Below are 17491 nucleotides of genomic sequence, written 5' to 3' on the forward strand. Positions count from 1 at the left end.
ATGTTTGGAGTATAAAATTTATAAAATTTCAAACTAACTACAGACTCATATTACCAACTTGAAATCTTAGATTGAAAAAAATGAGTTGACACGACAATATTCCAAAATGGCTGAGAAAGCCACTAAAGGGACATTCTAAGCATTCAACTAGTTATTCACAACACAGACAGAAATACATGTACATAAGGAGACGTTTTAAACATTGAAAGAGGTGGACAGGACCATTATGTGTGCTTCAGAACATAAATGGCATATTACCATACAGAAAAGATAGGAGGTTCTTATTTTATATTCAATATTGGTAATTTATATACAACTGTAGTCTTTGGACATCCCAAACATGTAATTTGAACCAATGCTCCATTCATCATACTAAATGACACAAAAAAATCAATACTTAAGTGTCTTCTTTTAATATTTATTTTAAGAAACTGAATAATGTATAATAACAAAATGTAAATATATAATCTCTTATTTGATCTCAAACTTATTAACAAAAATTCACAAAAGAGTAGTTCTATAAAATTCTGAATGCAAGCCTACAAGTTCAATGACACAACCTTTGACCTGTGACCCACTGAGATAAGGTTAACAAGAGTTAAGAGGGCACACAGATGTTATATATAATTCAGTGTGTGCCAGCACTCTGTATGGAGCAATACAATAAAAACAATTGCCACTATCTCAACAACACATAAATACAGATGAAGTTTCTTCTACAACAGCCACCATAAGGCTGATATGAAAAGCTGAGTCATTTCAACTTCTTAATTTGACCCATGACCTTTCAACTTCAGCCAATGACCATCAATAAATTAATAATGTGAAACTATATAAAGGGCATTCAGAGCAGAGCATTGAATATGGATAACAAAAAGCACCACTACCCTGTCCTACAAACTCAACCTGACCATCACACAATATATCACGTATTAAATATGTATGTAATGAGTTATTAAAATTTATACAAAACTTTGGGTGAAGTAATAATGAATACTGTAATAATGTTATGTTTAAAAAAAATTATGTGAAAGTCACCATGTTTGTATTGTTTATCATAAAATCAACCCACATATTTTTATATGTTCATAAACCAGAAAAAGTACAGGTACCTAAGCTTTTCACAATATGTTTTTCACTTTCTAGAAAACTACACGAGTAAAACGCTTAGGAAATATAAACAAAAATAAAAACTACACTAAAATTTGTACTTTTAAGAATATTGTTGCATTTTTATGATATACAACTTATAATGTATGTCAAACAGTTTGATATGATTTCTAAAACTGTGTCTAATGCACCATAGGGTAGAAGCACTTATTATTACATTTTACTTCCTGATCACACATTTTCAGAAGTAACATACGACTGCTATAACTTTAGACTACTTGCATTTAATCTTATAACTTAGAAGCTTTCACTATGGACACATAACAAGTATGAAGATGAATTTACAAATTCCTCACATATACAATACTTTGGTTTTTTTACTTTTTCCAAATATGAGATAATCTTACTAAAGTTTACAAGATTATCCAGAAGACTGATAGGACAAAGGTCGTTCACCTCTGTTTCTGCTGCTTCTCAAATATAATAGTATAAGAGAACACAAGTTCAAGATTTGGAAAAGACAGAACAGACTTCAGTTACAACATTTTGTTTAAATACAGTGACTGTTTTATGGAACAAGGTGACGGTCAGCACTTTATACAAGTTTGAGAGGAGAGTCAACGAATTCCTGTAAAATAAAGGGTGGACACGCAAGACCAAATCCCCCTTGCTGTCCATTAATTATGATGACTAGTTTGAGATTTTCTGTTTCAATAAACATTGTAGCTCAAGAAGATAGTGCTAACAGAAATAACATTTAAATTTATTCTTGTGCATGTAAGAATAGATAAAATCCAAACATGCAAGATATGATGCAATATTTTATTCAAGGTTTTCACTGGATTTTCAGCACTTAACCAAAAAAATAATCATCCTTTAAATATAAGCTTCGTAAATACACACACACACAATGAAGATGATTTCCACTCAACTAAACTTGTTCTTGTGTTAGAAGAGATGAATAATTGAAATTCTCAACTCTTTTAATAGCTTTGAATACCTCCATCAGGTCTCCTATAACTTCCATTTTAGCTGCAGCTCACAAATAATCTTTGGGGGTTTTTTGCAAGTACAAACTACATCAATTTGAAATCTAATTACAGTTGCAGATATTGAAGATTCTTTCTTATCTCAGTTAAAAACCAATCTTAAACTTTCTGTCTCATGTATTATCCCAGTTAATCCTCCTTTGAACTCTTTCCAGTAGTTCAATATCTTTCTTAAGGTAAGGAGACATACGCTGAACATAACACTGGAAATAAGGCCTAACCAGTTACCTATACAATAACATATTTTGAGTTATTTCAAATACTTCTGTAAATACAACCCAAATTCCTATTTGCCTACCACTAGCAGTAGCACACTGCTTTGATAGCTTAGAAAGTCAAACTAATCAATCAAAACATTGCAACTCTTTTCTTCTATACACTGTTAAGATTATTCCCTTTAAAATAATTTAAATCACAATAACCCATATAACCTTGTACTGATTGTAGTTAAAATCCATGAGTCAGTTATTCACCCAATCATCTAAATACTTTTGTTAAGTAGCAGCATTTTCTTCACAGACAGAAGCACCAAAAACTTCAAAGTCAAGCTGCAGATTTAAGCAATTTATTGACCACTCCACCTTCGTCTGTTGCTTACATAGTATATAAAAGAATTCCTTACAAAACAAACCTCTGCTTTCATCTCTTGTTTTATTCTATGAGCAAGCTTATCTCCCACACCCACTGAGACAGTTTCTTGAAAAGCCTTTCATGTAGCACTTATTAAATATTTTCTTAAAATCCAGATGTACCAACTATACACATTCACTCACTCCTACACATACAATAACCTCTTCAAAAAAATAAGTACAGCATAATTTTACAAAGGGGAAACCATGATGAACATCCAAAAAAATTGTAAACTTTGCTAAATACATTTTAAATCAATCTTTTATCAAACTCTTAATTTTAAAACTTTTCCCTGGATACTTTTTATAAACTCCCTTAAAATCACAGACAACTAGCCAACATTCAATCCCTTGTTGCCTGCCTACTATTGAAAAACTTAAAAAAAAAAAAATTAGCAAGTGGTTCACATATCTGATTCTTAACCTTCTTTCAAAGCCCTCAAAGAAAATATTTGCTTCTATAAACTTCCCACTTTGTTCTTAAAAAGCACATAATTAATAAAAATATATAATAACAGAAAACTTGCACTGAAAAAACAACAACACTAATCATACAGCTTAGATCAGTAACTTTAGTGTCTCAATCAATATTGCCAAGACCTAACTGGCATTAAGACACCTGTGTTGTTTTATAGCAGCTAAGATTAGTCTAGGTCTAAATGTAGTATAAAAGTAAAAATAATACATATAAAATACATATTTCATGCATGTAGAGAGAAAGAGAGATTTAGCCAAGTTGAAAAATGACACGTAGAAACTACTGATTACAATGTGAAATAACAAAAGGAAAATCAATTCTTCATTCGAAGAAACATTCAGACTCAAAATCTTAACAAACAAAAGAAAAAAATTGAAAGGAGTATTTGAAACATATTCCCAACAAGAAAACCTTACAATTCCCTGTTAAGTATTCTTGGCAAGGATAGAAAACACAATTACCCATAGCTGACTGTGAATAATCCCTAGATTATTATGATGCACAAGAAAAATCACAAGAATGGATAATTTTTTGTGCTATATTTTGAGAATAATTATAGATTAAAAGGACATAAGTTTAAGATTTGAAAGTAATAGGCTAGGCTGAGAAATGTTTTTTAATAGTAAGGTGATTTACTTAGAAAATGAGTTGCTTCTTTACTGAGATTTAAAGTATCCAATAACATACATGTGCAAATTGTATTTAAAAGAATAACTTTCTTTCATATCCTACTGTCACTAACCCTTTCCTAGAAACAAGTCTAAATCTAAATAAGAGAACTGAACAACTAAGTAGTTGATAGAGTAACTGAAAGTTAGTGCTTCTGTCAGCTAATCAGTAAATTAGCCAGGTTTCTTATTAATCAAACAATTTCTGTTAACACTCCTACGAAAAGTGGGGCCTAATAGGCCCCAGAGCAACTTGAAAGGTTATTAATATTAGGCTAATAATTTTGTATTTAAATGAAATTGCCATTTAAATCCATTAATGAATGGATTAACAAGATTCCCACTGTCCCTATCTACTATCTAGCGAAACCACAGCCAGGGGAACGGGCTTGGAGAAATCAGGACTAGAAACGTCTTTTCGTAGGAGTGTTAACAGTTTATTTACATAACTACATGTAGGTTAAAAAATAAACAATATTTGGACTGGATCACACATCATCTTCACTAAATAATCCAAAAGAATTTGCCCTAATACAGAATGCATTAAAGAACACTGGTGTCTAAAGTGTGATTACATTTGTGAAAATAAAACTGAATTTCAACAAAACTTATAGATGACAACTTGAGCAAAATACAATTGAAACTATATGAAACAATCAAACTGAACCCAGATCAAGAAGAAATTTATAGAAATCTAAAACACCAAGAGGCTAGAAATGGAACTTAGAGATAAAAGGAAGATGCTTAATAATTAAAGAATTAAAAAGCAAAGATGGATATGGTTGAACACTAGACTGACAAAGCTTTTTTGATTATTACACAATCATCATGAATAGCAGCTCTCTCTAACAAACAACTCAATTACAATGCTCAAAATATTGCTTACAAGAGTATAATTTTTTATGGTATAAAATGTTCAGACTTTGTATGTAAGACACTATTTTGAAAAATTAAAATGTTTTCATTTCAGAATTTCAATATGTTGATCATAAAGTTTCAGTTTATCTATACAACCAATTTCATGTTGATTGATATTCATTAACATAATTTTGAACACTTTACTTTTACTCATTGCAATAGTCACCAATGTCATGAATTGTACAAAAAATCACAGAAGCTGACAAAGATGCACAAGAGAAGTGTTATCAGATTAATATTTACACTCAAAACATCACAAGATGATTGACCAAATTTTGACGAACATGAAATTTTGATAAATTTAAAGCAGAAAACTTCCAAGATACAAAAACTATGAAACAAATGCACAATAAAGAAAGTGGAATAAATAAAAACAAATACTATTCAACAGAATACGCAGAGCTGACAAAACAAAAAAAAAAAAACTAACCTCTGCTGCTTCCATATGCTAATCCTCTACTGCAGATTTAGACATAGGTAGAAATTACTGATTAATGGAATTTCTTTCTATAAAGCTTACTAACAACTCATGTCACAAAATGACAATTTAAAAATGAAGATAGGAAAAACTGCAACCAAAAGCATTCAAAACTCATCTACTAGAATGTCTATAAGTACGGCACAGTATGGCTACATAAGTGATTTTAACGTTTTTTGACAGCTTAAAAATTCAAGCAAAAATAATTATTTTAATCCAGTCTCAACAATTTTTAACTCAAATATTTTAGAATCAATTGTTTGTTACTTGGTATTATTTATTTAGCATAATTCACAAATTAAGATAAATGTTCCAACTGTTGTTTCTTTAATGCTCCAAGGCAACTTGTTTAAAAGCAATGCATTTATTGATATGTTTATTAAATGTTTTACAGCCTGTCCCAAAGCATAGATTTATACTTGCTAAAACATTCATTTTATGAGAACACAATTATCAATGATTTGCTTTTCAAATAATTTTCCTTTTTTTCAGTTGTTTTATTTACTACAGCCCTTCACTTCTACCTTTTTTTTTTTATGATGTTGCAGTATGTTGTCTGAAGCACAACTTTGAAAATAGATACAAGCAACTTTTTTAATATCACTGAATAAAACATGTTACAAACTAGTTAGTTCAATGCAATGAACTGATAATAGTAAATCTCAGTTTCTGCAAGCAAAATTACAATGTATTTACAATTGTGAATACTTGCTCATACTGACAAAATCAAATACCAAAAGAAAAATTAATAGAAATCAAACAAGGTGAAATTTGCTGGTTATATAAAATGAAACTTTCTAAAACAAAAGTATTTTTAACATTTTTTTCTAGCTAAAACTAGGTACTATTTAAAACATCAGTACCAGGTGATGGTACTGATGCAATTTATTGTATTTATACTGTAAGAATAAAATAAAATTTATTATCAGTGATATCCCTCCAGTCCCACAGCAAGAGGGAAAGTTCTTGAAAAATAAAGCCTCGCATAAATGTTACTTTTCTCAATGGAAGATGTAAAATGACAGCCTATTTGGAAAGATATATAACCTTGCTGTTTGTATGTAAAATGATTTTAGCTGAGAAAAGACATTTAAGTGTTTAAAACTTGTTTTCCCTAAAGTGCAGAAGAACTGGAGAAAGGGTCGTTCCAAGTGCTTAAATAAGGTGCCAGACTGTTTTCCCACAAATGGTGGAATGAAAAGGTTCAAAATATGCACTTGAGATATTTGGGATAATGTATTTAGGTTTTTTAAAAGCCTAGATGCAGACTTGTTCTTAGGCAAACAAATATTTATTAAACTTACAAAAGGGTTTGTTTGATGGAATTTGTTTTATCAATTTGAATATTTTAAACTTTTACTGAACAGATATTCATGGAATATTTTATTATACAATGGAGTATACCATTCAGAGATAGAACCATGGTTTGAAAACTAATGATCAAATAAATTTAAAAAAATTATTCTTAAAAGATTAACTCTTGAATTGAAATGTTGATAAATTCAAAATGCAAACATTTTATGGTAGAAACTTCTCTTTTCTTGAACCCAAGCTGTTTTATATTACTAATTCAAACATTTTAATGCAAAAATACATTATTGTTTAAAACACTACCTTGATAATTTGGAACTACCTACCTTTCAGCTTCTTCTCCTTCACCTATACTTTTATTCCCAAGAGTTAGAGTATCAGGGAGAACTTCCAAGAGAGGCGGCACTGTTGCGGTGACTGATGTCATGACATTTGGCATACTAACATCACTGCTAACAGTTGCTAAAGTAACTTGACTAGGACCCTGATAATTCTGATCTTGACTGCTGGCTGTCTGAGATGCCTGAGTATGTGAGACATCTGGAATGTTTCCTATAGATTGTGTGTGAGGCCCTGAAGATGGCTGAGTAGGAAGAGTTGGATGCTGTTGCTGAGAAACTACAGCCTGTGGCAATGTTTGCGAAGCCTGAACTACTGGTTGAGAAAGAGGTTGGGAGACTGCAGGAACCATTTGGCCAGGTTGCACTGGATGCTGAGGTTGCTGCTGGCTTGTTTGATTTTGCATCATCTTTACTACTATTTGACCTTGCTGTGATAAAATATTTTGTTGCTGAGAATCAGTTACAATTTGCTGACCAGACTGGATTCCAAAATTTTGAACAACAGCCATATGGGGTACCTGTGGAGCACTATACACTTGGTTGTTCATTGGAAGATATATTATAGACTGAGAATTTTGTGGTGTATCAACTGCAACTGATATGCTACCTGCTACAGAATAAGGTTGACTCACAGGTATTTCATAAAAATGTGCTACCGTGTCCAATGGCTGATTTTCACTAAACAATGAAGTTGCTGAACTTCCAGCACTTGAAGCTCCAGAAGTGCTACTCTGTTCAGTAGAAACCTCTTGTTTAGGAACATCTCTCTGTACAGCAGGTGGATTTGTAAAATCCATACACACCCAACGTCCTCGTTTAAATGGTTCACTGCTAACAAGCTTCACAACTTTAAAACGATTCTGCCAGTGTTCTGGCAAAGAAGTCATGGGTACTTGGCTACTGACTGTAGATTTACTGGTGGTACAACTTGACATAAGGGACAAAGTTACATGCTGACCCCCTGAAGCAATCATATTTCCTGCTAAATCTGTGGAGAGAGAAACACTTAAAGGAATATCTACACCTACTTTGGAATCACTTGTTGTTACACTTGTACTAACGTTACTAATGGTCTCAATAATATTCTCAACTTTTGCTGGAATGGATGGACTGGAAATTGTTTCTGTACTAGGCCCAGCTGGAGAAACTTTAGCTTTGTCATTTATGTTGTTGTTGCTGTTACTACTAGTTATTGTGCTGGCTTCAGAAAGCTGGTCATTGTCTAATTCTGAAGGTACACTATGTCTATCCGAAGGCATATCTTCAGTGTGACTTTCGTCAAGATCATCTGCACTATCCTCTCCAGCATCATTACTTAGCTGGGTTGATCCTTGTACAGTAACACTTGTAATTTGGAAAGATGTTGGCTTCTTTTTCTGAGTATATTCTCCCGATGGAACTACAAGCGGACTTCTTTCTTTGTGATTAACTTCACCATATATGGTATTTGAACTCGGCCCAACAGAACGATTTTTGATTCTTCATTTCTTACTCCATCGCCACGAAACTTTTCAGCCATGACTTGGAACTCAGCCCGAGATTTGCCTTGGCCGAAAAGTCGACAACTCGTCAACCGCAGCCTCAACAAAATGATTTAGTATTTCTAATACTGAAAGTTTAATTTTACTCAAAAAAAAAGAATCACGATTACAAATAGTTCCATCTTTAGCTATATGAGTAAACGTATACTGATACAAACTGGAAATGGATTATACGAACTCTCAAAACTTAAACTTTTAGTACGTGTTCATTCGCAAAATGGCGACATGTGTGTAAAAGAGGAACGACGGGATACACAAACAAGTAGCGCCACTAGTACAAAATAATTATTGAATGCAGCAGCACTGAAATAAAAAAGAAATTACAACTAAAAAAGTTATAAAAGATGCAAATTAACGTAATATGAAAAATAAAAATAAGCACCTCGAAATAGTATCTATTCTCATAATTCATAACAAATTATATTTACTCTTTACTACAAGTCATATTTTCCTGGATGAAACAAAAGTAGAGTGAAATGACAAAAACAAACCTGTGCGACCAACTCCGAACATAACTCTATTCAAATTCTCAGTGAGTAACTGAAATACGCTTTCTGGCCCAATGAAAAATAACGAATAATCGATAATGTATTCATTTGTTTGTCATTAAGCACAAACCCATACACGAAGCTCTATTTTTAAATTTATAAGCTCTCAGACTTAACGCTGAGTCACCGGGAGCTCAATAGTTTAATACAAACTGACTCATTCAGTAATAAAGTATTAAAAGTATTAGTGATTTGTAGAATACAAAATATCATTTAAGAACTAGCTTAAACTTAATAACACTTCAAAATTAATAACTAATGAAAAAGGGCATACATTTGGTATTTGTTTTATCGAAAATTTTTATCAATTTTTTACACTTATATTGCATACATATTTTAATACTTTTCTAAATAAACTGTTGTTTGTCATTATATACAAACCTACACAAAGGGTTATCTGTGCTATGCTCAACTGGGCTATCGAAACCGAGTTTATAGCAGTATTAGACCGCAGAAATACCGTTCTAAATAAACAATCGTGTCAGCCAGTTCAGAACAACCTCCTCACATGTTAAGCCTATGAGCATTTTATCGCCGTTTTGTGTCTATGTGTGTTTGTGGTTGAGCTCAAAACTACACAGTGGGCTAACTGTGCTCACCGCGAATATTGAAACCCATGTTTTAGCGTTCGCGAACTTAGTGCTTAGCCATGGGAGGGAAGGCTTTTTTTTCTATGTTCAGCATTATTTCACCCGACAAGATTTTTAATGAACTCTCTCCTTCATCATAGCTAAATATAAACAGAGTAGAAATTATTGTGTTTGTAAGCTTAAGATTTTTTGTGCTTTGTTCCTTTTTTATATCAACATAATTCAATTATATCAGCTAAATAAATGTCCACTTCCCATTTCGGTGCCTTTTTTAAAATAAATGAAATGCTAAAAATAATTGAATCAATTTGTGGATGTTGCGATTGACGAGTTAGTTAGTTTTCGAGCCAAGAACAAATTTCTAATGTTTATATAACATTGGTGTAAGTAGTTTATATTTAACTTTAAGAAGAAGAATAAAAGGAAAAAAAAAAAGATATTATTCACAGAAAACTATAATTCTAACTTGACAGGTTTAATTTGATCTTATTAAACATTTAATTATTTTCTCTGCTGTTTCATAAACTTATTATTTGTAAGTAAATAAGTAGGTTTGAGTTTGAAACTTTATATTTACGTGAAGCACAAATAAACATTAAATATAAGTCCACTTTGAAGTTTCGGGATCAGAAAAAATAGCCCAGGAGTTTTATCGCATCCATTATTCTATCCAGTTATTCTGTAAACTATTTGTTTATCATTCAAAAGTCTTTCATCTAGTCTAAGAGTTCAAAAATATGGACGGCTTTTGAGCGATAAACAAATAGCTTATAGAATAACTGGATAGTATAATGGATGCGATAAAACTCACTATGTTAAAACTGAAGTAAAATACATGTTTATTGTTCAATTATCATATTTATAGTTTACACTTGTTTCTAGATATCAAACGAACCTCAGTTCTTAACTTTCCTAAATTTTCTAATTCTTGACTTCATCATAAGGTCAATTCCCTTGGAAAACATCTAAATTAAAATGTTGAAAATTCTGTCCTCTTCCTAAAGTGCGAAGTCCCTTGAACAATCATTCTACATGGATAAAACAGTAAACTAAATTTTCCATTCACCAAGTCTTTGAAGTAGTTTTCTTCTCCAGTGATATGCAGAGAGGTGATTTCTTGTCCCTTGTTGTAACGTGCTATCTTGTCATTAAAGTTCTTTCTAGTTAGATGGTTAAACATTTCCGGTGGAGACTGTCTTAGATTATCCTCTTATAATATTCTCAACAATAAACCATGGGCTCTTCAGCAGGTTGACTTTTTATAGGTATATTCGTCTCTGAAATTACACAGTCGACCGTTTTCTTACTGGAATGCTTCCAGAGATGTCGTATTGAATAGCTCTTGACTTGAGCTGACTGTCTTCCTGGATTCTGGAAAAACACATTATTATTTTTTTCAGTACAGTGTATGGTCTTCTCCACATTTAATTATCTTTGGTATTATCCCTTTCTTACAATGAAATTGTTCAGCCATACTATGTATTATCAGCATTATCATTTTATCACAAGCTGATTTAAGTCATTCTCAAGTGAAATTAGTAAGATGTCTTTATCCTTCAGATTTATGAGAGTTCTTTCAATCTGTAATGCTCCAAGGCATGCTGTAGTGTTGGGTTCTATTACACCCCAGTCACCAGATGTAAATTTATTCCTAATAAGTCTTAGTACAAGTACTTCACTTTTTGATGGTACAATCTTCTTCCGTACCCTGTTACAGAGCTTTGATCTGGATATTTCCTTCTGAAGTGTCACTTTGAACTTATTAGATAAGACTTGATACTTTATTCAGTAGTTTTCAGCTAGAAAGTTACATAATGTTATTTTAAATGGGCAGCAAGATGAATATATCATTGGGCTTACTTCTTTGAAAATTGTTGTAAACTGAGCCTCATAAACCTTTCAGGATACCTTTCCACTAAAATCTACTGGTATCTCAGTAAAATTGACCAGCTAAATTTTGGAACTGAAGTTGACAGTGACATGGCTTGAATAATTCAAAAAATGTCCTGCAGTACCAGATTGCATAACAGTAGTGGTTATAATTAATAGTTCCTGTGAAATAGGTTCTCCTATTCCATACCTTGTAGCAAATGGTGTTTTCGGTTGGAATTCTTGCGGATATGCAGAAAGAGTTATGGCTGATTTAATGTTAACATTTACTAAATGGTTTCCACATGTTTTACTTTATGGGTAATGTTATTTTTTTATCACAATGATATCTTTTTCTAATTCTCCAGTTTTGTTGTAACAGCTTGAGTTACAGTATGCGTTTCAATTGTGCCTTTGCCCTTGATGAAAGTATTATGGTTTTTTTTGCTTTCCAATGCTTTTATGTGTTTTGCTTGTTGAATTTTGCGCAAAGCTATTCGAGAGCCACTTTCGATAACTATCCACAGTTTTAAAGTAATGGATACTTGTACCATGAAAGGAATGAATGGAAAGTAATCAGTTTTCTAATTAGTTTTCATTGACAACGCACTGTCTACGAAACATCAAACAATGTCAAAATGTAGTTTTGATACGTGTTATTTCTTCTAGACTTCATATAGACTGTTGTTGTTACATGAATTGTTGGTTTGCGTATTAAATATAATTTAGATATAAGTATTCAATATTGTGTACTTGTCTCACACAGTCTTATCTTGTTTGTCACATTGAAGTGAATCATATAGTTTGACTTCTCTAAGTTTTAATGGATATAAACTGGACCTCAAAGAATGCATTTGAATGTTTCACTTATGAAGCAGCATTTTATGGATGGAAGTTGGATAGTTACTGAGATATGTTACAAATCGGTTGCAATTGTTTCAAAATATAACTATCAAAATGTGAAACAGTTTACAAACCAATGTGAAGTTGCTGGACAAAGCAGGCTATAATCTCAAACACATGCAGATGGCTGCTATTTGATAATTTCAATATCTACAATCAAATTTTTATAGCTACAACTGGGCGCAATGCATGTAAGATGGGAAGAAACAAACTTTTCAATACTGGCCTAAAGCCATAGGACTAATGTATTCTCAATTCGGTGCGAAGTAGGTTCCCACGAACAAACCAAGAAAAATACACTGGACAAATGACATAAACATCAATATTATTTTTATAGATAAGCCATAATTCATCCTGCAGCTAGGTAAGAGACGTATGCTCATTTAAGAATAACATGTATCCTGGCTGAGTCCAGTTCAATATAAAAAATGTGATGCGCATGACAGCGGTGGAAACAAGATGTGGAAAACAATTGAATACACAATAATGAACACATAGAGCTCTTTTTTTCTGTGTAATGGTATCATTTAACACTAAATACTATAATAAGAACACATCCTGTGACTCTTTGAACTGCCATATGCTAGTTAATTAACCTGATTTCAGGCTAAACATGCTATCACTAGTTATCTGTAAAATTTCAGAACTATTATGCAGAAAATAAAATTAACGTGGGCATTAAAACAAAAACAAGTAACATGAGTAAATAAAGAAATGAACAATATTTGTCATAAAATGTCTCTCATCTACTGGCGTTTATCTAAAATCGTTTGTACTGGAAAAGGTTTGTTTCGAATTTCGCGCAAAGCTACACGAGGGCTATCTCTGCTAGCCGTCCCTAATTTTGCAGTGTAAGACTAGAGGGAAGGCAGCTAGTTATAACCACCCACCGCCAACTCTTGCGCTACTCTTTTACCAACGAATAGTGGAATTGACCGTCACATTACGACGCTCCTCCGGCTGAAAGGGTGAGCATGTTTGGTGTGACAGGTATTCAAATCCGCGACCCTCAGATTACGAGTTAAGTGTCTTATCCACCTGGCCGTGCCTGGTCACTGGAAAGGAACCAGAATAATAATAATAAAGGGACTTCAGTGTCAAGTCAAATTAGAGGCATATTACGGCATCTCACAATCTTTAGATTGAGTGACTTCCCCCCTTACAGATACCCGAAAGAGATTTATTTCAATTTGTGTTGATATGTGCAAGTCTCTGTACCACCTCTTGTAATGAATATGAACCCATTGTGGTAGGTAGGGAGTGAAAACGAAACAGGACCAAGCAAATTTAAGCCAACTAAATTTTTAGTTTCTTAAAAAGGATGTCGTTAAATACATTTAAAACACCAGTAATAATAATACAGTGATTTAAAGTAAATATGGTGTGTTTTTTCCATCGTCACAGTTTCACATCTTGGCAACTGTTTTCAGACATTAAATATGTTCTGGAAACCGCTGTAAGTTTTTCAGAACCATGTAAACGCTGATTATAATTGTACACTTGCCAGGGCGTGAGATCATACTCGCTACTGAAATGATTTATGGACTGCGAAGATGTAAACCTATTTATACCAGATGCTCAATCGTGAATGTAGATTGAGTAACTAAATATTTATGGTTAAATAACGGATCATCGTATGACTGATTTGCAGAAAATAAAACCGGGTAAGACTGTTTACATTATTCCAGAACAGAGGTTTTGTTTTGTCTAAACTAAAACTTTACACATTCCAGTTACCCTTTCATTGAGGTGTGCAGTGTATTTATATTCTAAACTCAGGCTTTTGCTATAAGTGTCCTCCAGAGGGAAAGCAGCAAGTCTATGGATTTATAACCCTTAAATCTGGGGTTCTATTCCCCGCAGTAGACACAAAAGATAGCCTATACGGATTTACTTTAAAACAAGCAAGCAATGTAATTATAAACCATAAAATATTTCTTAATTTATGAATAAAGTTGCAGCGATTGATTTTTATATTTTCTATTAATAAATAGGTTTTTTGATTAATTATAGATTTAATTTAAATCTTCATTTTTATTTTAAATAAATGGCATGGCATGGCCAGGTGATTAGGGCACTAGACTTGTAATCTGAGGGTCGCGGGTTCGCATCCTCGTCGCACCAAACATGCTTGCCCTTTCAGCCGTGGGGGCGTTATAATGTACAGTCAATTCCACTATTTGTTGATAAAAGAGAAGCCCAAGAGTCGGCGGTGGGTAGTGATGACTAGCCGCCTTCCCTCTAGTCTTATACTGCTAAATTAGGGATGGCTAGCGCAGATAGCCTTCGAGTAGCTTTGCGCGAAATTAAAAACCAAACAATCAATAAATCGACTAACGTATATTACTGTAGTTATTAAATATTAATACAAAAAGGAACTGTGTTAAGAAATTCACAGGGGAGAAATCTGGATTACATTTAATATTATTCTTACAAGACAATACGATAAACAAATGATATTTATACTTTTACAGGAAAAGTATAGCTGCAAAATACATTTTGAGTATTTGTTAGAGTGTGAAGAAATCGTAATGAGTTTAATGTTGAAATGATCTTCTGATATATTTTTAGAGAATATAATTTATGACATTTATGCCGATAGTATTTCTTTTCACACATGTATATATATATATACGTCGTGAATATATATTTCCATGTAATGAAATGCATAAACTTAAAGAGACTGGTGAACATTTTAAAATGTCACGTTATTCAGTCTTTCTCTACAAGATGGAAACGTGGACATTGTATGCCGAAATAAAATGACAGCTGAAAAAATTTAAAATCTAGTGTTATACACAAGTAACAAAAATTTCCTATATAGAAAGAAAATCTAAGGAGGAAGTATTATTACATGAGAAAACAAAAAGACATTAGCCGATTACATGTAAGAAACAGAAGATACGTTACTTTGAGCATATAACTAGGTCTGAAGAAAAGTTAGCAGAGTTTCTGATTGGTAGAACTACAGAAGAATGGAGAGAGAAACAAACATTAATTTTACTCGATGATATCAGAAAGTGAATGTCAAGTGAATTACGAAAGTTGGGCCAGGCAGTAAATTATAGAGAACTATAGTTCTCTACATAGGCAGCGGAACATATTTGAATTTGGGGAGCACCGACTATTGGGGACTCGTTAATTACTATGTTAATCGTGGTTACTAAATTCAAAACTAAACCAATGACATTCATGAGAGTTATAACAAGTCTCTAATTCGCTATCGGGTTAAAATTGGGGGATAAACGTGCTACCACTTTCTTTACCAGTTCCACCCGCATACGGTCTTCAACTCTTAGAATTGGGGAGGATACCATGATTGATGTGATTTTATTTGTACTAAACGAACATTTCAAACATATATTTAACCTTATTTTTCGAGTTTCATAATTACTAATATCTTTAATTTAAAAGTCGTAGTTTACTTTCGTTTGTTTCTTTTATTTTTTTAGAAAACAACGAGAAAAAAAAGCAAAATTGATTCGAAAATTAAACACATGTTGGAATATCTAGTAAACAACAAAGTGTAAGTAGAAAGTATTGCACAAATGTTATAAGCTATACACTCTTTTCTAGTTGCTTTATGTTGGCAAATCAATGTTAGCTCAACACACGAATTTGGAGTTACAAATTATTAGTAATAATTCTTGTAGTAAAGTTAAATTGTCTACTTTTATCTTTCAGAATGATGAAAAACACTGTGTGTGCGAGTAACAAATGTTTAAAGGTTATTGAAGTTCGTTACTATTGGAGTGTTTATTTGTTTGTAGTTAAATACACAACTACACAATGGACTGAATGTGTTGCGCCCACCACGGGTATTGAAAACCAAGTTTTAGCTTTAAAAGTACCTAAACTTGCCGCTATGCCAGTGGAGGCGCCATGAGACGTGGTTGTGAAGGTTGAATAGTTGAAAGATCTATTGACATTTGCTTTCATTACGATTAATTTGAACAACTAATGATATTTCTATTAAGAAAGCAGTGATCCTATTATGTACTTAAAGTGCCTTTGCTTAACTCAGGAAGATATTGAAGGAGAAACAACCACTAACAAATAAGAAAATAATCCTGTTGTGACAAACGTTGGTATGACGAGTGTTGTTGTATAAATTAACTTTTCAGATCAACTGATCAAATTGACCATTTTCGTATATTTTTTTTCTAATCTCCCAGAATGATGTGAAGATTCGATATTGGTTTTTAAGTCTCTGAAGAAGACCAACTTTTTGGTTTGCCACATTTTTCTGAATGATAGTAGAATTAATAGTGATAAAAATAGCACCTAGGCTATTAATGACTCTGTCGTACTATCATGAGAAGCTTTAAAATTAACGTAGGGACAATAATAACCAACATTTTACTTTGATTTTATTTAATTTAACTAGTCTACTGTAACGAGCAATAACATTTATAAAGGACATTAAAATACCCCACACCTTTCAGCATTCAGCGGCAGTTCTGTGGACTTATAATATTAAAACTCGGACTTCAATTCCCATGATAGACACAACGCTGGTAACTGGTTATGTGGCTTTGTGTTTAACAAAAAACAAACAAACATTAAAATCTTAAATTGGACTAAGATATAACTATGTAATTTAAATTTTTGTTTAAAATTTTTCATACAGAAGTTAAAATATTTTACGCTTTAGAACAACATGTTTCCTTGAATGTTACATGATAATATTACTTTGCAAATAGTTGTTGTATTTGTAATTTACTCCCCTGTGGCACAACAGTATGTTTGTGGTTTTATAAACCTAGAAAATGGGTTTCAATGCTTGTGGTAGATAGAGCACAGACAGCTTATTATGTAGCTTTGTGCTTAACTTAAAACATGCAAACAGCTTTATAATTTTACTGGTTAAGCATTGTTTATGATGTTCACGATAGTGTGGGATTAGTTATAGGAAGCAATGGTACTAGTAAAATTGCGAACAGTTTGTAATTTTTTAACTGGATTTAGTAAAATAGAAACAAAAATCCGAATGTATTTTTGTGTGTGTTTTCATACAGCAAAGCCACATCGGGCTATCTGCTGAGTTCACCGAGGGGA

At 32.5% G+C, this 17491-nt stretch overlaps 1 protein-coding gene across 2 annotated transcripts in view; it reads right to left on the bottom strand.

The window, feature by feature from the left end:
• Positions 1-8777, bottom strand: part of LOC143232277 (uncharacterized) — a 181025-nt gene extending 172248 nt beyond the window's left edge. Inside the window, exon 1 of one of the 2 annotated variants that reach the window (XM_076467474.1) lies at positions 6968-8777. In XM_076467474.1, the coding sequence (XP_076323589.1) occupies positions 6968-8241 (1274 nt within the window). In that variant the 5' untranslated portion in view covers positions 8242-8777. The remainder of the gene's footprint in view (positions 1-6967) is intronic. The other variant, XM_076467473.1, reaches the window with a different exon arrangement.
• Positions 8778-17491: the final 8714 nt, after the last annotated feature.

This window comes from Tachypleus tridentatus, chromosome 11, assembly GCF_004210375.1.
Source record: "Tachypleus tridentatus isolate NWPU-2018 chromosome 11, ASM421037v1, whole genome shotgun sequence".
NCBI classification, from domain to species: domain Eukaryota; kingdom Metazoa; phylum Arthropoda; class Merostomata; order Xiphosura; family Limulidae; genus Tachypleus; species Tachypleus tridentatus.